Source organism: Pleurodeles waltl, chromosome 11, assembly GCF_031143425.1.
Source record: "Pleurodeles waltl isolate 20211129_DDA chromosome 11, aPleWal1.hap1.20221129, whole genome shotgun sequence".
Lineage (NCBI taxonomy): Eukaryota > Metazoa > Chordata > Amphibia > Caudata > Salamandridae > Pleurodeles > Pleurodeles waltl.
Genome location: NC_090450.1, coordinates 178,056,870 through 178,084,657, shown reverse-complemented (window position 1 = coordinate 178,084,657; position 27,788 = coordinate 178,056,870). Strand labels below are relative to the sequence as shown.

The 27,788-nt window shown below is 42.6% G+C and overlaps 1 protein-coding gene across 2 annotated transcripts in view; it reads right to left on the bottom strand.

The window, feature by feature from the left end:
- Positions 1 to 27,788, bottom strand: part of VWA5A (von Willebrand factor A domain containing 5A) — a 368,835-nt gene that overhangs the window by 101,978 nt on the left and 239,069 nt on the right. The window contains exons 15-17 of one of the 2 annotated variants that reach the window (XM_069213388.1): positions 20,904 to 20,945; positions 8,892 to 8,927; positions 6,188 to 6,229 (exon numbers count right to left, since the gene is read on the bottom strand). In XM_069213388.1, the coding sequence (XP_069069489.1) occupies positions 6,188 to 6,229; positions 8,892 to 8,927; positions 20,904 to 20,945 (120 nt within the window). The remainder of the gene's footprint in view (positions 1 to 6,187; positions 6,230 to 8,891; positions 8,928 to 20,903; positions 20,946 to 27,788) is intronic. The other variant, XM_069213389.1, reaches the window with a different exon arrangement.

Genomic DNA, 27,788 nt, shown 5'->3' with positions numbered 1-27,788 from the left:
AGGAAAGATTCATGGTAAGAAGCCACAGAGGACAGTTGTGTAAAGGCCCAAAGGGAGCGTACATTAAGACACTTAGGACTGAATTCAGGTCTCACTGGAGCATGATAAAAGGAAAAGGAGGAAACATATGTTGCAAACCTTTTAAGAACCTATGTACAATAGGGGATTTGAAGAGGGATGGCTGGTTAGGCAAGCATAGAAAGGTTGATGAATAACATCAGTGGCTTAGGGTGGAAGGTTGAAAGCTGTCAACTGTCACCACTCCACACAAGAAGGCAGAGAGTTGACAGGTTCGGCTGGAGAACTCTCCTTTGCGAGTTGACAGGTTCGGGTGGAGAACTCTCCTTTGCTGTTGCAGAAGAAGATCTTTCCGAAGAGGCAGCTTGATTGGAGAACCGATGGCCATGTTCATCAGTTTGGGATACCAAACCCTCCAAGACCAGTTTAGAGCCACAAGGATAACTTCGGTCTGCCGCTAGGCATGATCAGCTGACTTAGCGGCCTCTCTGAACACCAGGGCAGACTAAGTGTTGAACCACTGGTGATGTGCCCAGACATATCCAGAGGCGCAGAGGCCTGTTTGTTGCAGTTCCACATGGCAGTGGTGATGTGCGTGTGCACCTGTACTAGCCTTCCCTTGGTGCAGAGTAGAAAGGTTTTCAATGCCAGCCGGATCACTCAGAGCTCTAGAAGGTTGATGTGGAGTCTAAATTCCAATGGAGACAAAAGGTGTCTGATTTCCACCTCTCCCAGATGCCCGCCCTACCCTAGAAGTGACGTATATGTCACTAATGTCAGATCTGGTTGGGGAAGGCTGAGGGGTCTGCTGCTTACCCAATCGTAGTTCGTAAACCACCATTGCAGATTCTTTGCAGATCCTTCCGAGATCTCAACCATGTCTGTGAGATTTCCCTAATGCTCCACCCACTGGAACGTCAGGCCCTACTGCAGCTCCCGCATATAATGTGTCACAAGCAGGTGGTTATGAGACCCTGCAGCCTCAGAGTCAGTCTCAGTGAAATGCAGGATAGAGGCTGAAACATTGCTGTCATAGCCTGAATTTCCTGAACTCGACTTTCGGAAAGACAGGCCCAAAACTACACTGTGTCCGGAACAGCTCTGATGAAAGAGAACATCTGAGATGGAGTCAGGTGTTACTTCGGCATGTTGACAGTAAATACCAATGAATGCAGGAGGTCTGGCATAATCTGAAGGTGGGAGACAACAGCGTGCTTGCCTTCAACAGCCAGTTGTCAAGAAAGGGCAAGATTGCAACTCCTAACCTCTACAGGTGAGCTGCAACCACTGGCATACTCTTGGTAAACACCCGAGGGGCCCTGGTAAGGCCAAAAGGGAGCACAGAAAAAATTGCAACCCCTAACCTCTGCAGATGAGCTGAAACTACCGGCATCACCTTGGTAAACACCCGAGGGGCACTGGTAAGGCCAAAAGGGAGCACAGAAAACTGAAAGAGCTAGTGGTTCACTGTGAACCGCAGGTAACACCTGTGGTAAGGCAGGAGGGGAATGTGGACATATGCGACCTGCAAGGTCAACGCTACCGTCCAGTCTCACAGTTTTAGAGGAGACAAGACTAGGAGAAGATGAGGGCCTCTGTCCTTCTTGAGCACCAGAAAGTAGCAAGAGTATCAACCATGACCTACTTCTGGCATCGACAGCCTCTCTATGGCTCCCTTGGACAAGAGAGTCATTACTTCCTGTCAGAGTGAATAGAGATGGCCCGCTATCTGCCCGTTGTAAGCAGATGGCATAGGTGGAGGGGCAGGCGTGAAGCAGAGAAAGTAGTCACTCCAAACAATCTGCAAAAAATATTGGTCCAATGTTTTAGATCGCTAGTGGGGCAGGTGAGGCCTTATCCTGCTTCCCACTGCCTGCCTATGATGGTAAGGGCGAAACTATAGGGGCTTGGAGGCTACGGCTGTGGGCTGGCTGTCCGACCGATAAGGCGTGTGGGTACCGCGTTCTTAGCCACACAGAGGCTGGGGAGATTGTGTGCCGTGGTGGCTGGTAAGGTAGAGATGCGGCTGAAATCCCCTTTCGTAGCCACAAAAGGAGTGAAGGGAGGATTGGGATTGGCCAAGGGCCATGGACAGGTCTAAGGACCTTGCCGTAGCCCTGCTTTCCTCAAAGCACTTTAGCGCTGAGTCTGCCTTGTCTCCGAAGAAACAGGAGCCATCAAAAGGCAAGTCCATAAGCAATGCTAGAACATACCCTGAAAAGGCAGTTGTCCTTAGCTAGGCATGGTGCTTCAAGGCCATTGTTGACAAAATCACTCTGCCCAGCGAGTCGGCGTTGTCTAGTCCACACTAAATCGTGACATTAGTTGCATCTATTCCATTGGCTTAAGCCTGGGAGAGTATGGTACCTGCCTCCTCTGGAACAATGGGTATCGCCTCCGCAACGAGTCCCATACAGAGAGCGAGAGAGTAACAGCCCAAAAGGCACCATGTGTTCTCGGACCACAGTGCCATGCTGGTGGAAGCAAATATTTTCTTTCCCAACGTGTCTAGCTCTGGTATTCCCTATCCAGGTGGGTGGTAGAAAATGCAACAGGATTCACATGGGAAATAGAGGCTTGGACCACCAAGCTCTCCATGGTAGGGTTTTAAGTGAGGAAATGGTGGTCCCCCGGAGTGAGGCAATGGCGGCAGCAATTGTCTTGTTCATAACAGCCCCTGTGTTGGGCCTGGACCAAGTCCCAAACAGGACATAAGTGCTTCATAAAAAAGGAAAAAACGGTTCGAAGAGAGCCACTCTTGACTGAAGCACCTCTGGCAAGATGTTAGGCTTGACTGACACTAAGGGTAGGGTCAGGTCCAGGACCTCGTTAGCTCTACTCACCACCATTGCAAAAGACGCGCCCTCCTCCGTAGCCACTGTAGGGGGAGAAAACATATCAGAATCTAAAGATGTGTCCAGTCCACTCGCCTCCCACAAATCCTCACACCAGTCCATGTCCAGGTCAAGGGGCTGGTATTCATCACGGCCAGCGACTTCTCTCATTCCTTCTCAAGTACTAGTCAATAAGAATAGGGCTCAGGCTCCAGTCTGGAGGGCAAGGCTCCACTCGATGTTGGGGATCAGAATGGGGATGGGACCGCAGGGGGCACAAACTGCACTGGTTGTATCATTGTTGCGGCCACAGTCGCAGAAGGTTGAGGTGGCACAGCTAGCACCGTTCCGGATCCTTCTGTGGATCCAAGTTGAGCTGGAAAGCGCAGAGCAGGCCCTGGTACTGGCTCAACCACAGAACCAATCCTTGAATGACAATGCTCCCTCATCACATAGGAAGACTTTGACAGACAGGATAAAGTTGAAGATCTCTTTGACATCTTGCTCTTCTTTTTCTTGCAGGACTTCCCGTGTGACCAGACGACTTTGTGTGCAATGAAGATCTTGGATTCTACGACCACTCCTGGGACCTTCCCCTTGACCGATATGAGACTGTCTTGGAGTCACATGACAAGCCGTCAGGAACTTGAGAAATCGCTCCCTCATAGTCTTGGTGTGCATGGTTCGACAATCGGTTCAGGCCTTCAGGTTGCTGTCATGCCTGAGGCACCAGACGCATACAAGATGCTGGTCCATCAACAACGTCTGTCAGTTACAAGTGCAGCAGGGCTTGAAGCCAGTCTTCCTAGATGGCACTGCTGTCACAGCAGGAAAATAATCTCAAAAGGACTGACAAAAGTTGGAAAAGGCGCTAGTCAAAAATGACTAAATGGTAGCTCTCTCTGGATCTGTGCTGATTGTCAGGAAAAGAAAAGAACTAATGTCAGCGCACTAGGGTGTCACCTACATAGGCACAGCACACATCACTTCCGCTGCAGATGATGCCACACGGAGCCAAATAACGGCAACTACTGGTGCGCTAGGGTACTGCTCGAAAAGTTTTCCAGATCTAGTCTAACTCGTAGGGATAATTTTAAGGTAAGCAATCTGTGGCAGAAATCTCTATCACATCAGCTGGAATAGAATCATCATTGTCACAGACTAAAACTACATCATCTGCATGCAGCAAAGTTTTACAATTTGTGCAACCAGTACATCCTTTACAAACATGTTATTGAGGCACTACCTGCAGTTTTTTTGTATTTTGTATATGAAGATGGTAAAACATACATAATTTACTACTTTTTTGTTTTTAGGTACTTTTGATTTATTAGTTTAGTATGTTTTTTAAATTAAATCTCAAATAAATGTAAAAACTAAATAAACGTATAACATAGTGCTACTTAAGACCACACAAGACACAGTCTTTGTGTAAATTCTTCAGTAACCACAAATAAAAGATCCTGTTCCCTCATCTGTGATTTCTGTGCAACTTCTCTTTGAACAAAAAGTCACAAAGGTGTTGCGCTCCTATTTTTTTGGAAGGCATAATACATTCCATTCATTAATGAGCAGGTCCAGTCTCAGGTGAAATGCAGCAATTCAATTTGATTAGCAGCCGCTGAAAAACTCATAAACCAGTTACAGTTGGTGCAGAATGCAGTCTCTCACTTGATTACTCGTCTGAACAGATACAACCATATCACCTTCTTACTGAAGCCACTGCACTGGCTCCTGAGCCTCAGCTGAGTGATCTTCAAGTCCACTGGTAATTATACACTAGGAAATTTAAAAGAATGCTCCCTACTTCATGGTTTCTAACTTCTTCTGGTACAGGCTGGCTAGAGCTCTTCTCGGAGTCTAATGAGACTAATAATTCCTTCTTGCTACCTCCATGGCGATGGCAGTGACCTAGGGTGACTGACCTTTTTTTTCAAAGCCACAGCCATGGCCTGGTATTCTCTTTCTTCTGATTTATGCCGTAAAGTCTCTTTGTCCAAATATAGAAAGTGGTTAAATACCTTTCTACTCAATCTGCTTCTAATATGGAAACCTGATTGGCAGACATTTCTATAGCGGAAGGAAGTTATTTTCATACATTCTGAATTAAATGTGCATTTGGTTCTTGTGATGCCTTACTAATTTACTGTGAGCTAGCCAAAATGTCCCCCACTGTAAAGTAGATACAAGTTTTAAGAAGCTGGCTAAAATATTTGTTAAAAATGAAATAAACACTGTTACCTTAAGAACAAATACCATCCATTTAGTTTGTACAGCTGAAATGCACACACAGGCATTTCAGTTGAAATGTGGGATCATTCCCAATTTCACTCTGCAAAATATCCTCTAATGGTTTAAAAGAAAACTGCAGCATGCCTCAGCACTTTACATAATCATTCCAAGTATATAGGTATTTCACTTCACGTAGCTTAGTCCTGTCACATGGCTTAGTCTGGACATTGCCATCTATGATCATTTTTTTTTCTTTTTAGCAGTTTGAGTGAAATGAAATTTTGCCCAGGACTCCAGTAACCACGAATATATATTTAATTAACATTTAATAAAGCAGGCAGGCCAAACATTTATTTCTCTCAAATGCCAGAATCTGATGAGGAGGAACAGGAGGACACGTTAAAACTATTGTATCAGAGTTCTGCTTATTCTTTGTAGTCCATAGGGCACCTCAGGAGCATTCCCAATTTGATATGTTATGTTGAAGGAAGTACAAGTAAATCTTTTGTAATTGCTAGGCGATTCAATGGGAGTGGAATACGTGATAGGAGTTATATTTACACTGCAATGGGCACAATATGAAAATGAAATGGGGATGAACAGTAATGGAACATATTTTTTATTTGAGACCTTACTTAGTCACAAGCAGTAATCAAGTGATGTTGTGCAAACTACAAAGACTAGAATCCAACTGGATAGTTTCTTTGTCAGGAAAAAAAACTTTGTTCATAAATACTGGGCTTAAGTTTCAAATAAAGATTCTCTACACAAACTATGTCTTGGCTGAACAGTGAATCTAAGGGATTCACCAAACACCCGACTGTTAGTATTTCAAAAAGGCACGTATAGGGTTAGGCTACAAATATTTTGATTGTTAAAGTACAATACTGAATACTGAACATCAAAGGAGATTTAACTGCCCCTATCCCACCATGAGTCCATCAGTATATTTTTCATAAGGTCATTATAAACTGTGTGTTTCATTTAGAGTACCAACTTTGCTTTTGGGAAGTGTGAGGACTAATCCCAGAAGGAGACATTCAGTCACCAACAAATAAAATAAGAACAGGTTCCCAGGTGGGCATCACTTTTAGACAGATTACCTAGCAGAGGTGGTGGGCAGACAGGAGACATGTCAAAACAAGCTAAAACAGAAGAAAAGGACAAAAAAGTGTTAAGGTTTCTGCAGCTTTTAATTACCAATATAAAATTCTATATAAGAGGAGTGATGGAGATACATCTTTTTTGTAAGGGTGTATTCAAGGCACTTGTTGAATTAATGGAGTTTGCCTATCTCTACATATTTATTGTGTTCATTAACAGAGTTTTCAACTCAATTTCTGACCCATGGAAGATATGAGATATCCAGGAACTCTGGCTTGTGAAGTAAACAAAATGCGCACCGTGAAAATACAGGTTAGGACTTTCTTAATAATATTTGTGTACAAATTATATGTTGTAGTTACCAGTAAATCTTTGAGCAAATGTGCATGGCTTCAAAATTACATGAACAAAGAAACTATACATCATAACGGGGTAACCATCAGAGCTCAAATGTGGCAAAATAATTTTTCTGAACAAAAAGCTTTGGCTGCAAACACATCTTTGTTCTAATTTGGTTCAAAAGTAGTGCTTTGAGTTGAAGGAATCCATGAACGCGGCTGGTTTTCAGCAAACTGCAGAAAACATTTGGCAGATAAAGGCTAGCAATTCTGAAGATATATAGTAAAAATGTGGTACACACGATTCAAAACCATGCTCTCAGATTGACTTATGGTCTATGTAGAAAAGCAAATACCCAAAGCAAGGAAATGTTTTCACCGTCTGTGCCAATGCACAGAATAACGCTACGGATGTCTGTCTAACCTTTAGAGCCCTTAACACTTAGCAAATGATTACCTAACATCTAACATTATTCCTTCATGTCTTTGGAAAGGTCCACAAGTCATTACATCTGCACTCCCAATTTCTAACTGTCTTCCAAATGCAAATGCGAAGTAGCCACAACTTGAAACAATCTTCAATCAGTCCTTGTGATGCACAGTTTTTCATCCATGAGGGTATCCAGATGCTGTGTTGTACGTTATCATATCTATGTCTGGTCATTTGCAAGTTTGTTCATCTTTAAGGTCTGCTCAATGCACATTTGCTGTGATGCAACTTAGGCCGTTGCCTAAATATCTGTCTGGGTATAAGTGGGCAATGTAGATGATCTTACTAGGGCTGTTAATAGTAGCTGTAGATGTTGCATCTGCTCTAAAATAGAGCGAAGTTCAAACTTTGTGGCTAGTACTCTACCTGCAAATATGTGACGTAACTAAAAAAAAAAACTCCATGAAAGTAAAGGTTAAGCTCAAATGACATGTCAGCACGGTTGGTAGGAAAATTATTCTCTGCTCTGGACAAGACAATGCAGAGCAGTGAATACAAGAGATTCAATTCCTCTACTGCTAAATATAGGTTTACTGGCATTTCAAGGGAGAGGTCACAGAGGAAGGCAACAAGTACCATGATGGTGAAGGTACTTCGCTAAATATTGCACTCATGTTATCACATGTAAACCTGCCCAAGTTTATTGTTGTACACTTTAGGAAGCTAATTGTATACCAGGGCCCACATTACATATAGGTCGCTCTGTTTCACATGTGATACAGCTTCTGTTTTTTTCAACGTGTCCACCGAAATGGCATATAGTACATTCAAATCATAGGCTTCAACTCCAAGCATCTTGTTATTTTGGAACCCTTAAACAAACCTGTGTCTGCACATGAAACACAATTACAAAAGATGCAGAGTTTACCACACTCAGTAATTATTGGGTACACTAAAGTTGGCGTGCTTGGGGTTATCCCTGATAAATGTCACTAGATCAAACCTGTCAAAATATAACATGTGGAAAAAGAATTTTGGTATGTTAAACATGAAAACTTTATAAGGTGCTATTTCTTTCGTACAATACATTTCTATATCCATTTTATTGGTGAGATAAACAGCCCATCACTCACCAGTGCACTGGTAAACAGTCTTTCTAGAATAGATGATTAGTTCAGTTTATTTACAGTTACACTTTCACAAAAAAGCCAGCATAAACAATATCACACAATACTCAAAACACATACTGAACAAACTCTTGAAAACACAATCAAAAGGCAAGTTAAAAATCTAATTATCCACATATAGATAAAAATGAAAAGAAATACCTTACTGATTCAAAACAAAGAAATAGGTTAGATTCAGCACTAAAAGTTACTGTCCGGATATTATGATCTAGGGACATTCTTTGAAAATAAAGTGTCCTTCAGATAGACAAGGGAGGACAATCAAACATAACCTCCTTCAAACTCTGAACTCCAGGACAAGCATAATTCACAAATACAGTCAGTACATGGCACAGTAGACCGATTCTCAATGCTTAGCTCCAAAGGAAGCCCACCAACATCTCAAATTATTAAAAAGAAGATTTGTGCCTCAACCAATTATTCAGAAACAATAAGTAGGTCTGCAATGTATAATTTTTTTTTTAAAAACCTTGATAATCGAGAACATTTTAGTCAGTGATTCGTATCTGCAACAAATTTATATTCACATAATATTTCTCTAGTATTATTGTTTTTAATGCTGCTTGGCTTGAAGTATATTTTCTTTTGTTTCACAGATGAAACCAAACTAGACCAAAATTAAATCAGTATTCTTAATCCTATATTATGGTCTCTTACCATCTAACTGATTGTGTTATGTCTTCAGTCTTTTTAATAAAAATACAAAATTAATTGTTTCAAAGTTAAATATCAATCTTTGTAAGCTTACCTGCCATAGAAACACTGGAGTCCGCAGCCATACATGCTGAAATAGAAGTAAAACAAAACTAACTTTAAGGCTTCTACAGCTTCTCATTGCTAATAAATCAAATATTATAGTGTGGTTGGAGTTATTAATCTGAATTTATGTTACAAATTTCAACTTTAGCTCTGTATTGATCCAATTTAGCCAAGTGCAATGGTTTTATAACTTCTAATGGATACTGAATATTTCTTAATGAGCTTGTTTAGAATTGCTTTTCTTCTCTATCAATATTAGCTTGCTATGCATTTTTTCTGATATGTTTTTAATGACATGAGGTGTTTTTGTGATTATTTCTTAATGATCAAATACAGAATCTCTAGCTCTCTAAACATATAGTTTAGCATTCGAGGAGTGTGGTGTAAAGTTTAATTTATTGCATTGCAATTTATTGTATTTTTGTAAAGTGTGCCTTCTATATACTAGCTCAATAATACAATCTTCTTCATCAGTTCTTCCTTAATGTGTTTGATAGCGGACTCATCCTCTTTAAGTTTGTCTTGTGGCAAACTGGAAAGCTGTTGACCTTCTGGCTCATTGCCAAAACAAAACCGGGATCTAGGTCAACATGGGTCTGGAAATTATATGCTTGCATGATAATGTTTGTATACTAATGAAAAGCTGTAATTTGTATGCTGCAAATAAATCCTAAATTTGGACATAGAATTGGTTTGCCAGTAACAGTCTCCTTATCATTCATGACATTGTTTTTACCGCTGGGGAGTAGCCATACAGGATCATTTTTACTCAAGCAAAGCAACACACATGCTCCTCCAGCTTCAGTGATGTCCCACTTTGCTTCTCTATCCAGATTGCTTCTTTGATGCCTCATTCACTGTAAGTTACTTAAGAATGGTTCTCATTATACAGTATGTATCACTGTGTGTGTCTTTCTACGTTGTACCTGGTATACGAGGCTCCTGCTCATAATTACCGACTCATCACAGTCCTACACAAGTGGTACGGTTTGCCCTGAATATTAGCAAAGGTGTCATCAGACTATCTACTGGACAGAATGCCCTTTGTTTTGGTCACCTTTCTCCTTCTTAATATTGTCCAGTTATGAAGGGCAGAACAGAATGAGAGACATGTATGAGTGGTGGCAGGAAGAGAGAGGCCTCAGGTTATCCCAAGAATAGATGGAAATGATGTGTCTCAAGCTGTTTCTTGAAAGCAATGAGGGACAGTTGTCTTTTAATGTTGACTGAAGAGAGCTCCAGGTTGGAGTTGCTGTTTCATGAGAGGAGCAATTCCAGACAAAGGTTCAGAACCTAGCAGCCTCAGTCCACAGAGATTTTTGAGTTGCAAGGTTTCTCAGGTCTCTGAAGATTAGTAGCAGAACAGAATTATGGTGGGCTATTCCAGAGGCAAGGTATCAGTGTGTTAATGTGACCCTTGCATTTAAATGAAGCCAGTGGAACCTCTGAGAAAACGGGGTGATGTCACATTTTTTGCTTCAGGGTGAAGAATGACTGAGCAGTACTCCGGATGGCTGAGGAGCAGCTGCTAGAGTAGTTCTTGAGATTGCAGCTGAAAGCCACATGGACATGGAATATTATTGTCAATTCTGCACAGACATGAGGAATTTAATTTCATGAGGGAATGGAGGAAGAAGTTGCAATTTTTAACTATTTTATTATTGTATGGTGTAGGTGTCAGTGAGGCTTCTACGATGAAATGGACGGATTTCACCATTGTTCATTTATGGTGATAAACCTTCATGGACCGGAAGGTTGAGTAAATTGGGTCCATTCTGTTTTGCTGTGAAGGTAAGAAGTGGATGAATTCTGTTTTACAATGCAGAGAGGTCCGCAATAGAAGAGGTTTTCAGGTAAATTTTTGTATCATCTGCATATCACTGGAAGAACATACCTGCCCACTCCAGCTTCAGAGTTCTCTAATAATAAGCTGAAGAGAGAAGGCGCAATGATCAATCTTTGAGGTAAACCACAAGGGTTTTTAGCCCCCTTAGAAAAAACAGTTACTAAGCCTCACCACTTGCTGCCCAGTGGATAGGAAGGAAGGGAACCATCTCTGTCTTAAGTCTGCTCAACCATTTATTATTTATTTACTCCAGCACGTTCACTAGACTATGAAAGTCAGATTACAGCTGTACTAATATTAATATTTCCATTTGTAGAGCACAACTGTTCCCAAAAGGTGTCCTGGCGCTCATATAACAATAATATGCAAGACTAGAATTGCGTCGCAGATGGAGGGGTCACTGGTGGTTGGTCTGGGTAGAAGAGTTGGGATTCCCAGTTTTTGGGCAGAAGGGAAATCCAATATGCCCATGGTACTGTGTAATATAGGGGTGAGTGGTCTAGTTTGTAGTCTGGACTAGGGGGAAGTCACACATGTTTCCCTGTGATGCAGAGGGAATCTGGTATGCCTGCCAGAGATAATCATAATGGGATCCACTATGTCCAGCACAGAAAGTAAGGCCACGGTGATCACAGGTGGCCACTGAGTAGATGTCCTATCTAGTGGATGACTTTGCTGGCTTGCATTCCAAGGTGGCAGTGATATTCTGAGATGAGTGCAATCTGTTCGCAGTGAATAGGGGAGAAAATCAAGTAACCATGGTTTAGAGCCACTCACCACCCGGATTTTAAGCTCAGATTTTTAGATCAATCAAGATATGATTCGGCTGAGTTGAGCAGTGGGCTGGAAAGATAGCCATCCTTGAGTGAGTGGTCAACAAGCTCAAGACTCAACTGAGGTTAACAATTGGACTTTATTTCTAAGGAGTCAGTGGGCCAAGCCAATGAAAGAAATGGTCAGGAGAGGTGGCAGTCCAGAGGTTATATGTGTGTTGGATAGTCTGGTTTACCTTCAAGCGTAGCAGGCCCCAAACTACAAAAAGTAGCATCCTACGGGGCCCCAAAAGGTGACAACGAGCGCTATTAGAATCTTCAGGGTCTTGAATCTCATTTGGGTTTAGTTTAGGGAGTCAGAAGTGCCTGTCAGGTTATGGGTCTAAAGCTGTGATGGTGATATATGCTTAGAATGTCAAACAATGGCGGGCGATCTCTAGATGGTCTAGGTGATAGAGATGTTCAGAAAGGTTTTAAAAGGCCAAATGGCGATGTTAGAGAGTCTTTTTAACTGACTGTTATGGAGAAAAGGTTAGATGGAGGTCTTCTCTCTCGTTAGCCACTGTGTTCTGATTTCATCATAACTTTCTCTGACAGCCCACCCACAGAACCTCTTCCATCATTCTGGTTCCGACGTGAACCCTGATGATGCTCTCTCAAACCTGCATTCCCAATCTCTGCACCCACCCTGAAAATCTCTAGACTAGATATACCAAAATAAGAGTGAGATCTTATTGCTCCAGTAACCTCATCGAACAAGTTACTTACCTTCAGTAACGTCTAAACTGGTAGAGACAAATTCTGGTTGCAGATTCCTTACCTTTGAATTTCACCCTTGCGTCAGACTGGATCTGGAGAATTTTCTGATCAGTACCCATGCGCACTGTTTGTTATCGATTGTCTCAGAGTCTGTTATGTACATCGTCCACGCCAGATATGATGTTGTGGATCCTATACAAGCACCACCCCGGCACGTCGACGTCAGTTTCATTTCACAACTTATCACACCAGAAGAGCAGAGCCGTGAGAAACACTGGCTACTGGTGGGTCAAAATTAAGTCCCTTAAGGGGGAGTCCCTATCTCTAGAATTCAGTTTGCAGAGTGTTGGTAAGGAATCTGCAACTAGAATATGTCTCTACCAGATAAGGCATTACCAAAGGTACGTAACTTGTTCGTCTTCTGATTGCAAATCCCTTACCTTTGGATAGATACCCAAGCAATACCATTCCCAGAGGTAGGTCTGCAAACCAAGATCAACTAGAAAGGCCTGCAGGACCGAACGGGCAAAGTACCCATCCCTACAGACCTCACTGTCCAGGCAGTAGTGTTTGGGAAACATGTGCAGAAATGCCCACATTTCTGCATGCTAACACAGCGATCGCAGTTGTAACTCAAATAGAATGAGTACGCAAGCCCTCAGGAGGTTGCTTTTTGGCCAGTGCATAGCAGATCTTGCAGAGTAAGACCCATCTGGAGATGGTCGGCTTCTGCACTGCACAACCTATCCTCGCACCCACATAACTGACAAAGAGGTGATCATTCACCAGAACTCTTTTGTATGATAAACACAGAACAGCAACGCTCTTTTTGGGTCCAAGCAGTGGAGCCTCTCCTCTTACTTAGAAGGATGCGAGGGTGAGTAAAAAGTAGGAAAGGTGATCGACTGGCCTACATAAAAGGGTGTAACCACTTTTGGCTGCAAGGAGGCCCTAGTGCGAAGCACCACTTTGTCAGGACAGTTAAAAATGTAGGGCGGCTTAGATGACAATGCATGTAACTCACTCACACTCAACAGATGTAAAGGCCACAAAGAAGGCTGTTTTCAAAGTGAGAAGCCAGAGAGGAAAATGGTGGAGAGCCTCGAAAGGAGCTCATATCAGAAAGGTCAAAACCAGATTCAAATCGAATTGAGGCATAATGATTGGGGATGTAGGAAATAGATGTGTAAGACCTTTAAGGGACCTATTAACAATAGGAGACTTAAATAAAGAAGGTTGATCAGGCAAACTCAAAAACGCAGAAATAGCTGGCAACTACCCTTTTGAGAGTGCCCATAGCAGAGCCCTTCTGGGCCTAAGAAAGGTTAAACAATAGGACCTCATAGAGAGGGGCAGAGAGGGGGGTCAAGAGACTTGTCTCTGCACCATGCAACAAATTTCTTGTGACGACAGGTGTATATCGTTTTGGTGGAGAGACACCTGGCGGCTAAGATTAAATTACAGACTTCGTGTGGAAGGTCAAAAGCTGTCAACTGTTGCCACTCAATCTCCTCACAAGAAGGCGGACAGTTGACAGGTTTGGGTGCAGAACCCTCCCCTGCTTTTGGGACAGAAGATCCTCCCTAAGGGGCAGTCTGATCAGAGGATCAATGTTCAACAGCTTGGGATAACAGACTCTCCGTGCCCATTCTGGAGCCACAAGGATTACTTGATTTACTTGGGCCCGGTCATTCTTGATCTTCTTGAAGACTCTGGGCAGAAGTGGAATAGCCGAAAAGGAGGACAGGAGGTCTGAGTTCGATTTGAGACAAGAAGTGACAACTGCCGCCTTGGAAACGCCAACGTGCAAAACTGCTGACATTGTGCGTTCTCTGCAGAGGCAAACAGATGTAACTAAGGCTCTCCCCACTGCTGAAAGACACTTTGCGCTGCCTCCGGATAGAGAAGCCATTTGTGATCTGGTAGACATTTTTGGCTGAGTTCTTCTGCTCTGGTGTTCAGATAGCCCACCAGATGTTGAACCACTAGGGATACGCCCTTCTGTTCCAGTCACGTCCAGAGGCCCAGAGCATCTTCACAAATGGTGAACAACCCCACCAGGCTGAAACATCTGTATCATAGCTTGAATATCCTGGACTTGTAGGTCGGGAGGATAAGTCCTAAACTGCACTGTGTCCAGAACAGCTCTGATGAAAAGAAGTGTCTGAGAGGGATTCAGATGTGACTTCGGCACATTTAGAGTGAACCTCAGCGAATGCAGGATGTTTGCCGTAGTGTGGAGATGGGAGACAACAGCCTGGGGCGAGCCAGTCTTCAACTACCAGTAGTCGAGATAGGGGAAGACTGAATCCTCTGATCTGCGCAGTTGAGCTGCAATCACTGCCATCACCTTGGTGAACACCCGAGGAGCAATGGTAAGCATAAAGGAGAGCACAGTGAATTGAAAGTGTTCATGGCCCACCTTGAATCGCAAGTAATGTCTGTGAGCAGGCAGAACGGGAATGTGGAAATAAGCGTTTTGCAAGTCCAAAGCTATCTTCAAGTCTACTCGGTCCATTTCAGATAAAACCTGAACCAGAGTGAATATTTTGAACTTTTTTTTCTTGAGGAAGAGATTGAGGGATGGAAGGTCTAGGATAGGGCATAGACTCTTGTCCTTTTTGGGTACCAGAAAGTAGCAGGAATAGCAGCCACAACTTACTTCTGGCACGGGAACCCTCTCTATGGCTCCCTTGGCCAAGAGAGCTGTAACTTCCTCGTGAAGAAGAGATAAGAGATCCTCTGTCATCCGGTCACAGGATGGTGACATAAATGAATGGGTAGTCTCAAAGGGGATGGAGTAGCCCCTTCAAACTATCTGCAAAACCCACCTGTCTTGATGTGATGGACTGCCAATGGAGCAGGTGATAGCGGATCCTGCCTCTGGCTGGCCCTTGATGGAGAGTCAGATGAGGAAGGCTTAGAGGCCGCTGCCACGGACTGCCAGACAAGTTGCTCATTGGTCCATGAGGTCTGTGGATCCCACGCTCTCAGCCATGAAAGGGCAAAAGGCAGACTGAGGGGGTGAGGGGCTGCCACAAGGTCCAAGGGCCTGGCCGTAGCATGAGAATCCTTGAAGCGCTTAAGCTTCGAGTCTGCCTGGCCTCCGAAGAGACAGGTGCCAGCAAAGGGCATGTCAAAGTAGCCTGTACATCCCCTGAAAAGTCAGACATCCTCAGCCAGGCGTGGTGTATCAGGGCCACTGTCGACAAAACCGCCCTGCTTAGTGAGTCTGTTGTGATCAGTCCGCAACAGAAGGTGAACATTGCTGTGTCTCCCCATCAGCAACGGCCTGAGAGGGTACAGCCCGGGCTTCCTCTGGGACCTGAGCAGCACTTGCGCAACTGTATCCCACAGCATGTGGGAATAACGGCCCAAAAGGCATGCAGTTTTCATGGACCGCCAACGCTAATCTGGTGGAAGAAAAAATCTTCTTTCCAAGTGTGTCCAATCCTTTGTATTCCCTACCTGGGGGTGCAGAAGTGAACATGCCCTGGGATGTAGAGGCTTGGATAACCAAGCTCTCAAGGATGGGGGGGGGTTGCGTCAGAAAGCTTGCGTCCCCTGAAGCGGGGTGAAAGCAGCAGGCAACTGTCCTATTCACAGGAGTCCCTCTACTGAGTTTGGACCAGGTATCCAGTAGGACATCTGTGAGAGCTTCATTAAAGAGGAGAATGGGTTCTGAGGAGGTAGCTCCAGTTTGAAGGACCTCTTTCAGGAGGTTCGTCCTGACAGCCACCGAAGGCAACTCAAGGTCCATGGCCTCAGCTGCTCTTCTCACCACCATGGAATAGGAATCTATTTCCTCTGTAGACATGATAGAGGAAGAAAGAAGGCCAGTATGCAGAGAAGTATCTAGTCGTCTGGCCTCACCCAAATCTGTACACCAGCCAAAGGGTTTTAGAGCTGGCATTAAAAAAGGGTCCAACAACCCTTCCCATTCCTCAACATACCCTAGCTCAGAAGAAAGGGGGTCAGGATCCAACATAGGATGAAAGGTTCCTGCCGGCGTCGGAGTCACCCATTTAGCTTTGTGTTGGAGTAAGCACTGAGAATGGGTTTGGCCACGCCCGTGGGCATGGGACAGAAAATTAGGCGGTTGGCCTCATAAAACTCCTTGAGTTGGGCAGGGGTCACTCTGGCTCCCTGAAACTCTGGGAGGCACGGAGGCGGCCCAGGCACCTCAAAGAGAGGCCTAGAACATCAATGCTCCCTCCTTGGCCAACGGACAAGGGGAAGTCAAAGAACACTTCGACTTTTTCTTTTCCTCCTTGTGCCTCAACTTATCCTATCACCCAGAGGACTTGGAATGGGACAACGATAATGGAGGACTAGGCTACCTATCCCGGGCCTTCCTCTCGACCGGGATCTCGACTTGCTTGGAGTAGAGCGTTGGGCCGGAATCAGCTTAAGGGACTGCTCCCTCAAAGCCTTTGGATGCATGGCCCGACACTCAGAGCATGAATTCGGGTCATGGTCGTGCACCAGGCACCAAAGACACATGAAGTGCGGATCTGTCAAGGTCTGGACCCCCAGGGCTTAAACCCAGTCTTTCTGGTGACATCTTTGACGCACCAGTAGCTGAAAACATTGAAAAAATCTTTGAGAAAAAGTCAGAAAAAGCCAGTCAAAAAATGACTGAGGGGTAGCTCTCTTCGGATCAGCACTAAATGGCGTAGAAAGAGAAGAACTGACATCAGCGTGACAGGGTGGCACCTATATAGGACCCGGGATGTCATATCTGGCGCGGACGAGGAGCCGATCAATGCCACTTAATGGCTAGCAGGGATACTGCTCAGAAAATTCTCCGGATCCAGTCTGATGCTTGGGGGAAATTCAAAAGGTAAGGAATCTGCAACTAGAAGTCTTTATCAAATAGCTATTATCAACTGTCGATCTGCCAGTGCCACTTCCAATGCCATTTCTCCTAGATGAATAAAGAGATCATTGTCCTGACAGAGCCCTCATGCCATTTTTTAAAATTTTACAACTAGTTAAGTAAGTTCTTACAATCTCAAATAATGTACAGAGAGGTGATATATAAGTTATTTGTAGATTCCCTCTAGACTCTCACAATTCCAGGCTCTGGTAACAGACATTTGCAACACATATATTCTCATCAGTGTGCACATACTTTGCCTCATTGCCTGGTAAAAACAATTTTATTGAGGAACTCAGGGACTCAAATAGAGATCACAACTTTTGACGGAGCCCAGTTGTTCAGCCCCTCCTTAAAGACTGATCCCGTTAATCCCTTATCCCTTTCATCGTTCAACTTAACACCCACCCCATCAAGAATAACGATGTTTGCAACAGTATCAGACATAAAAACGGATAAAAAAAAAAACTGATTGGTAAAATTCAAGCAGGTTTTTCCATCAGCCACCATGACCTGGATCCCAATTACTTGGTCATCCAATAAAGTACCTGAACTTGCCCTTGCTGGCTCGAATTCATGTCAACTCAGAGGACAGCTCCATAGTTTAGCAAACAGCAAGTAGAACACTGTTTATACCTCTGAAAAGAAATGGAGGCATTCAACATGAAATCTATGCATTTTGCACTTTATGCTGAAACAAAGTCCAACAAGAAACTTCTCTACCAGACCAAACCCGAATTTTCTTAAAACAACGTAGCAAAGCTCTACTACAAAAGGGTCTCTTTTTAAAGTCACTCCAGCCCACCTCACATATAAAAACTGAATGTTGATCCTGATCTCTTGGAAAATTCTAAACCTATCACTTGGTACCTTTCCTCATGAAAAGATGTACTATGAATCAGCTAGAAAATTTATTCTGGCAACCAGCATTTGGGCCAACTGACACAGTAATAAAAGTTCAAAATTGTTGGTGACACCCTAAGGATTTCTGACTGAAAATCTTACCTCTTTGTGAACCTCACATTATCTGCTTTTTTCAACGCTAACAATCATCTCATCATCCTCTAAATCCTAAGCAGCAGAACAGGTATTGAAGGTTCTTTTTTTTTTTTATTGTTTTTGATCCTATGTGGTTAATAGGGCACAATATATCAGCTTTTTATTGACTGAAAACTTCTATTTTTCTTTCTTGCTCCCCTCCTATTCAACTTATTGCTGAAACCCTGACCAGAGCCTTGCCTATCACCATCAAATACAGATTACACCCAGTTCCAGTAGCAGATCAGTAGATCTGAATGTTTCAATATATTTTACACTGTGTCTCAAGGAGGTCAGTACCTGGATAGATAACATGGAACATACGAGAAACACAAAGATTAAGTTTCTCATACTATGACCAAACAAAGAACAAGAAACCCCCAATACTACTTGAATACTAAATGAAAAGAGCAGATCCTTCCCAACACTGGGGCCTCTACTAAGTCACTTGGTTTATGGATGATCAAGTCTTTATATTTTGGACGTTATATTAAATAAATCAATATAAATGTAACCTATCAAGTTAAGCTACTAGCAATCCCAAACCCTTTTCACTTCTAAAAGGGATCCCAAATCAGTTGAACATGCACTTGTGATATCTGAGATTGAGTATGATAATAGCCTAATCAACTGCTTTCTGCAGACTCACCTTAAACCATCAGGGATAGACTCCACCCGCAGCCAGACTAATTACAAGCAGTGAGAAATTAAGCTAGATCCTTATTACATCATAAACTCCCTCACTTCAAGATGATCACCACCATTAATAGGTCCCCTTGATTTGGACACAATGCCAAACATACTACACTTGTTACCTTTCTGACCATGTTTATATGTGACCTCAAAAAAGCATTTCACAGCTAGCATCTAAAATTACTGTTTCCTGTCAAAATTGATTGCCTCTGTCTCTCTTTTATCTCTTATTGTTGACCCTTTTCTGCTTAGCTGTTTCTTTCCTTGTTCTCATGCCTCCACCCTTTCCCTGCTCCAAACTCCAAATTCTTGACTATTTTCTGGCTTTAGATTGTGCTGTCATTATTCACTTTTAGTGGCATATTGTTATGCATGTACTGGGATAATAGTTGTCCCTTGCCAAACTTTTACAGCATCATACATCTTTACTATTTGATTTGTAGAGTGCTCTCCAATTGTAGCAGGGATATTTGAAGCACTCAATAAAAAAAATTACATAAAGAAATAAATATATAAAAACATAAGAAAATACCTCAGAGAACAGAAATATAAAAAATGCCAAAAAATAATGGCAAAAAAACAACAAAATGGAATATGGATGTTAAATTGAAAAGGAAATGAACATATAGTTTTTCATATAAAAAAACTATAATAGGAGAATAGTGCACGGCAATCACAGTTGAGGACATCAGAGAAATAGAGATAGAGAGATAATCTTTCACCTATTAATGAACTACTGCCCAATGTTTTAGGTCATTTTATCCATTTCTTAAGTTTACTTTGAATTTACTCTGTAAGCCAGATGTACAAAGAAGCATTTTACTTTTTACCGGTCGCAAACGGACCATCGGGCCATTTGTGTCTGGTAAAATGCTTTTTGGCAAGTACCAACCCTATTTTGTGAGTTGGTAACCTATTACTGACTCGCAAAATAGGGTTTGTAGTCGCCATTAGGAAGGGGCTTGTTGTGGGCATCCTTCCTAACAGAGAGTCACACTGGTATGTAAGAATGTTTTGCGACCGGAAATGTGGTTGGTAAACATTTGCAGATTACCACCAACTTCAAGCTGGTAGTAAGGCATTCGTAAACAGGAAGGTGTCCTGCTTCCCCTTTGTGAATGGGGAAACCAACATTTTTTCAGAGCAGGCAGTGCTCCCACTGCCCGCTCTAAAAAAAATGAAAAGAAAACTTTTCATTTTTATTTTTGAAATGCATCCCATTTTCATTTAAGGAAAACAGGCTGCATTTAAAAAAATGCATTATGTAAAAAACAGTCACAGACATGGTGGTCTGCTAACCCCAGTAGGTCACCATTCCTATGAGTGCAAGCAATTTCCAATGGGTTGCAAAATGCGACATGCCTCATAATTATTAATGAGGCAGATCTTTTGTTACCCATTTAGGAATCTCAGTGTCTCAGACACTGTTGTACATCAGCGTTTGCTAGGTGCAAAGAAATGCAAAATGCAAGTCGCAAAAACACTGTGTGAAGGACGTACATCTGGCCCTATATCCCTCGCCCCAATCCTTCCTTTTTTTTTAAATCACTTTTTATTGAAAATTTAAAAATCAAGGAAGACAATATTAGAAATGCTAAATCTTTTCTAATGCTTCATGTTTTCAGTGGGTGTATAAATCCTAGGCGGCTTATGTGTATAATTTATGAAGCATGTGGCTGCAGAAATAGGGCGTCCCAGTGCGAAAGAATCGCCACAACAAACTCACCGAAAAAAATTCACAGGAGCTGGATGTTTAAGCGATTAATGGTAGAAACCAGTTATGCTGCCAAACTACTGTGAATTATGAAAAGGTCACAGATAGTTTTTCCTCTGTAGAGTATCGAAATAATTTAAATCCTATTAGGGATATAACAACTAATATTCAGTCTTAAATCAATTCTAAAAATCTTAATGATCAATCAAATTTATGCTATTTGGGTTAATGAATTTGCCTTCAACATGTTTCAATACCTAGCATTTTAGTTTTTTAGTAATGTAATGAAACAGACTTACCCATAGGAGCATGTCTCAGACCCATCATATACTGCCGACCACCTTTCAACATAAAGTATTGTAAAACATTAACAGTCAAGTAAAACTAAACAAGCAACCTAATATATATAACGCATGCATGTAGAATGTAGAAATGTATATATGGAATGCCTTCTATGTAGTTCCGTTTTGGTCACACTTTCATTACCAAAGGAATTTTTGTTTCATTAATACCCTTGGTGTCATTTGACAACTCTGCATGAAACTAATGAAAAAAGTCCAACCAATTTGGGTTCACACTGGCAAGTTGCGTGTAGCTCCATCTGGGCGGGGCAAAAATAGGGGCTGTCAAAATATTTTTTCCCCCACTTTAATTCCCATAAGAATAGTTGCTCTCTGATACAGAAAAAAACTAAACAGAAAAAACAACAAACTTGGCATAAAAGTACATAAGGATGTGCCTTTCTTTACTTCGGTGTAAATCCGTTCAGTAGTTTTTGAGAAATTAGAATTTAAAAAATGTTTTGCGATGGATTGAAAAGAGTTTACATGTTAAAGATGTAGTCAAGAAGATCTAAAAATGAAGCTAAAGGACCATAAGGTATCGGAAAGCGCATCTGCTGATCCCTGGTGCAGGTGGGTGGGGACCCCAAAATACACAGGTGGTTGGGGGCCCCAAAGGACATCGGTGGTTGGGGCCCAAAAGGAAGTGGAACAGGTATCCCTGGACACCAAGAAGTCTTTCAATAGGATGGAACATGTTTTTTCATGAGTTGCGAAGAGGAAAAGGGGCTTTAGAGAATTCCCATTATGGTGGATGACAGTGGGCTACCACTCACCGGTGGCACAGTTAACAACACTTATGTCAATAATTTTCAAAAACGATGTTTTGTTGAAGAATTTGCAAACCAGAAGGAAGGGCTCACAGCAAGATTGTAGGTGCTAGAGGGTCTCTTGCAGAGGTCACATTCCTGTTAATATGGTCTGTGGACCTGCTAACAGTCCAATGATCCAGGAACCTATGTTGGTTTGCAATCATAACTGTGCTTCTCAAACCAAAAACAAGGGGAAAAAAAGGAGGCCATCCTTTGCTTGGGTGCCAAAGGGCAGTGTTCAGCAGTAGTGGGTCGAGGCAAGGACCGAGCCCTGTGGCCAACCCACGATGTGCATGGCCAAAAGTGGGAAAGTTATTAGCAGGTACGCTGAAAGTCTAACAATCACAAATTGATATCATAAGCACTGTAAAGGAAGGTGCGTGCATACATAATGAGACAAAGATAAAACAGAATTTTTCAACAGCATTAGAGCAAGCTATATTTGGCTGAATCCACAACAGAAATTGTGAGGCAGGATTACTTTCACTCTGTAAATCTAGCTAAGGCTGTCAGCAGAGAGGATGCACTTAGAAGGTCCAATAACAATGGAAAATAGATAGCTGGCGATTAGAGTGCTCAAGCAGGGAAAAACATAAATGGACAGGTTCTCAGCAGGACTGTATAAGATCCTTCCTTGCAAGTTAATAGAATGCCTTGTAGAGTTTCTTACTGTATTCAAACTCACACTGACCTTGTGGGAGGCTGCCATCTCCTTCATACTGAAATGAGGTAAGGGCTCACCTCTGCACTTCTCTTATCAGCCAGTTCTGTTGCTTAGTACTAGTTATAAGTTCTTTTTCAAAATCCTGTTCAAGAATGACTTATTGGTACATTCGGACCAGGTGGGATTTATTAAAGGGAGGGCAACTAGTGATAATACTAAAAGATGTACACCTCATTGACACAGCTGAGTAGCATAACAGAGAAGTGTTGCAGGTATCCCTGGACCCCAAGAAGGCTTTCAATAGGATGGAGCATGGATTGTCATGAGTTGCGAAAAGGAACAGGGGCTTTAGAGAATCCCTATTATGGTGGATGATAGCAGGCTACCACTCACCAGTGACAGAGTTAACAGAACTTATCAGAAAGTGTAGGGACTTACAGCAGCACTAGACCGTTATACCCATTATTTCTTCTGATGTTTCAGATCTTGCTAAAGCATCTAAAACATTGAATAAGAGAACCAGAGCACAAAGAGGGTAAAACTAGACAGTGAAAGATTTCAAAACAACAATGTTTATAGATGAGGTGCTCTTGGCCCTAACAGCTCCAAGCATGTCCATCAAGAAATTGTTCTGGGAACTTGATGTTCATCAGGTAGTGAGTGTGACGAAGTTAGAAAGTACTATAGTTGATATTGTGCACAGGGAAATGTAAAATGAAGCCTTTATGTAGCCCTCAGATACTTGGAAGAAGAAGTAGTGACAACTAAATGATAGATGAGGAACAGAATTTGCAGTGCACAATGTACATAATCTCTTCATAGTACAGTTCGTGAAACCATGTGATTTTTCTGCTAAGGAAGAATAGTTGGGGACAAGACTAGAATACCTAACCAGCATGCTTTGTACCTTTCATGCATTACACCCATGGTTGGGTATGGCAGAGTCCCCAAAAGCTGTATGAATCATACATCTGGCGAGAAAGAGTGCAAGGAAGGGTTGTGTTCAGTGTCTAATTCTGAATTTAGGGGAATTTGGATCAAAAACAGTATGCACTACTATCAGGCCGCACAGCCTCCTGTTAGAAGAAGGCTAAGACAGGAAAGGACCCCATGTCCAAATAGCTGTTGTGGAGGATACCTTGGTTAGTCAAAGAACAAACAAATTGAAATTGTTACAGGTTTTTTTCCCAGCATTTCTTATGTCAGAGTCGTTATTGGTTTAATACTGCACAATGGTCGTCAACAATCTTAGAATGGTATAATACTAGTAAAGCAAGAACAAAATAAAATGTAAAAAAAAAAATAGATACTATGTACCTGGACAATTCAAGCTTTGCTTGAGAATTATAGCTAAACACTCCTTATGTTCTATGTGATGTCAGTTGTCATGATTGCATACCAATGAGGGACAACAAGGCCCAAGAGGGGTGCAATAGACTAGAGCATAGAAAAGCCCTCTCTAACCCTGACCACAAACCAGAGGATGGCTGCCCAAGACTAGCCTACAGATGAGTTAAGTGTTGACTTGTAAGCATGTTATCTCCATAGGCCCATATTTATTTGTGTTATCTTTCTGAAATGGCTTGGTCACCTTGTCCTTTCCCAATATCTAAAACTCCAACTGGCATGGACTTAAGCCTTCATCACCCTTAAGTGACATGAGTGCCAGAAGAAGTGTCCCAGAGCCACCTTTGTGGTTCCTCTTACCCTATCTGTCTACGCAGAGCAACCAGCATCCAGCTGGCCTTCTTGTCACCTGGATACAGAGTTCTAAGCATGCATGTGCATTCCTGCTAACAGCCCTATGCTTTGATGGCCCAAAAAAAACAATTTATCTTGAGGGTCCGAACTGGGACCATCCATATCAGTATTTAGAGCTGTCCTTTCGGAAATGAAACCATTGAACTGGTGTACCCAGAATCTTTTGGCCACAACATGTCCTACTTTTAAGGTAATGTAAAAACCTAATGCTAAAGCAGGATCAAAGCAGTGGTCCTAGTCAAAGAACACTTGAATGTGAACACAGAGATTTCTTGTGCCTTTGAAGGTTTAAACAGGTTGTATTCATTATGCGGTTTGTAATTTTAGTAGTGATCACAATCTGCTGGGGATTAGAAACATCATAGTAAGAGGGGTAAACTTGTGGCAGAAGGACCGGCTAGCTATAACTTGTCTTGAACAGTAGAGCCATAATTAAGTTTTCTCTTTTTCTATTTTCGTGGTTAAATACAATTGGAAAGTAGTCTCCTTTGTATGTTTACATGTAAAACCCTGATAACAAGGGAAAATGCAAGCACTATAAAAGGTCACGTCATCAGAGTCAGAGGTGCTCACATTAGAGTGCATCCTATAAAATAAATGAACATATTACCTACCTCTGTCAACGCTGTTTGTGGTGGATACTCCAATTCCAGACATGATCAAGAAAATGATCAAGAAAATTTAAACAGCATTGCTCCCCCATGCCAATAGGTGGCATACTGCGGCTCTGCCCCAAACTGTGTATGTCCTGTATGTGCAGAGGGGAGCGGCATACACCGCCGGCCATGCCTCCTGATATCAGTTTCTTTCTTGACTTTCTCCATGCTCCAAGGAGGAGGTGCCCAAAATTAATTAGTGGCACCAGTGTGCAAATTCCTGAATTGGGATCTTTTTAGAATGAAAGTGAGACAATTCCCAAGAATGGGAGGGAGAGGTGGCAATGAGAGATGTGCAGTCAGAGCATCCAACAGAAAGAGTTATTGAAGGTAAGTAACTTGTTTTTCTGATTGATACTTCTAACCGAAGACTCATCACCTTTAAAAAAGATAACAAAGCAGTAACTCCCCAAATGGTGGGTCTGTGGAATGGCTCAGACCAAAAGGTCCTGCAATTTCAAACGGTCAAAATGACCACCCAGTTAGACCTGGCTATCAAAGCAGCAGTGCTTTGTGAAAGGGTACACTGACACCCATGTAGCAGCCCCAAACAATCGCGAGAGCATACACTTCACATGCCAACAACATGGTGAAAACTTTGGCCCTGTTGGAATGAACCTTAAGTCTTTTCAGAGGCAGTTTCTTGGCCAATGCATTACAAATTTTAGTGCAGAGGACTATCCACCTTGTCAGAGTCCTGTTCTGCACAGAACACAGAAAGATAATTGTTCACCCCACTGAGATTAGTGGGATCTATGTAGAAGCTGAAGCCTCTTTTAGCTTTAACCAATGGAGACACTCCTTCGAGCTATGAGGCATTAGAAAGACGAGATTGTCCAGCATGAAAGGCAGTTCTGACCAGCGCCACTGGAATTATGCTACATGGGAGCACCAAATTATGTGGCAGGGTTGACTAAATTATGCTGCAAGAAAGGGCACCTTGGGTGGAGGACTGGAAAGGGAGCATCTCCCTCTCCACAGATGATGCTATGCTATACCTCACTCAGCCAGCTCTTTATATCAACAGAATACTGCAAATATTCAGCACATTTGGAGACCACTTGGACTACCAAATTAACTGGTCCAAATTCTTAATATTTCCACTATCAAAAAGCCCCCAGAAATGTCCACTGCGCTACGTCTTGGTCACCTTGGCAGGGTTTTAACTTGGGATCCATATCACGAGAGCCGCAGGACTTCCTAAGCAAGAACCCACTTCAGCAAATTGAAAGACTCGATGGGGACGTGGCACATTGGAGAATGTTGCCCTTACCAGTAATGGGTAGGTTGGCATTGTATAAGATAACATCTCTCCCGCATTTACTTTATTAATTCCAGAATTACCCTTTTAGGTTTTCCAAGGAGCTTTTCCAGCTGATTGATCATGAAATTCTCCTTTTATTATGGAATTGTAATAGCGCACGCATTGCGCTATGCAAACTCCTGAGGGGGGTATATGATGGTGGGCTGGCTATCTCAGACACCCTCAGATACTATTGGGCCTCACAATAGGGTGGTTGTGAATGAGAGGGTTTTTAGCGACCATGAAGAGCCGGCCTATAGGGTGTATAGAGCAGGGATGGGCAAGAGGGGCTATATGACAGCAATATACCACCGGCAGTTGGAACAAGATCTACTGACTCACATTCAAATGGTGGTACTGGCATGGAGAGAAGTCACTGGCTTCCTGGGCTGGTGAAATAGGGTCACTGATATGACTCCTCTTAGAGTATGATTTGTTAACTGGAGTGAGCAGACTTACAGGTTGGGAAAAATAGGCATTGAGCACCAGGGAGATGTCTGGAGAGGGCAGTCTGTCATACAATTCAAAGATCTCAGATGGGAATACGAACTGACAGAGACCGAAAATATAGGTACCTCCAACTCGGCCACGCTCTTAGATGCCATATCCTTGAGGGAGAACAATAATAAGAAGCCACTCTTCTAGAAGACACATACTCAATGAGCCCCTGACTGCCAAGGCCAACACGCTAATGTATAAGAAACTGGAAAATAATTCACCTGATGCACTAGTGCCATTGAGGGAGGCATGGTTCAAAAACTTGGGAGATCGAGGATGATGACTGGTTGGCGGAATTACAGAGCCCAAGGGAGATAGCAATCCGTGCTAGATTCAAACTGGTACAGCTGAGAATCCTTTACAGGTCATACTATTCCAGGATCCTCCTTCATAAAAAAAGGACAAGTTGACAGGTCGTTGTGTCTGAGAGGCTGTGGCTTAGAAGGCACCTTTTTCCACAATCTATGGGACTGTCCAGTAATTCAAACCTATTGGCAGGCAGTGACTGGCAAGATGCCTCAGGTTTTAGGTTAAACTATCCCCTTGGACGCCATATGGGCCGCACTGGAAGCAGGGGTGGCTAAATGAACTTTTGCATGGTCCTGGGAAAAAGTCCACCCCTCCACGATTCACTGACTGGGAAGCAGATCTGGTTTGGTGCCAGAGAGCAGAGAAGGTGGTTTATAAGAGTAGAGGATGTCCCAGGAAGTGGGAAAAGGTGTGGGGTGGTAGAGCAATTTGGGGATGGGGTGGATAGTGGGGACTGGATAGGAAGAGAGAAAAAATACTCCTAATGGGTTCTCCTTGGTACGATTCGTAAGGCATGATGCAGGGCGTACAAGCACCAGTCTGTATGGTACTCTATCTACAACTGATGTACTTGGCTTCCTACATTCCTGTGCCTTCTATATGATTCCTTTTTTTTTTTTTTTTTAACTGTTTTCACGTATACATTGCTTGTTATACATTAGATTCAGCAAATAATAAGTAAAGGCAACTTATGTCTAATTCTGCACATTTTGTGATAGTGTTCAATATTTATTTTATTTTTGTACATGGTCCAACTGTCTGGGCAAAGACCTCACCTCATTAGTGTCCATTTAACAAGTAAATGTAGAAATAAGCAATAAAAGATGGCCAGTTAACCAC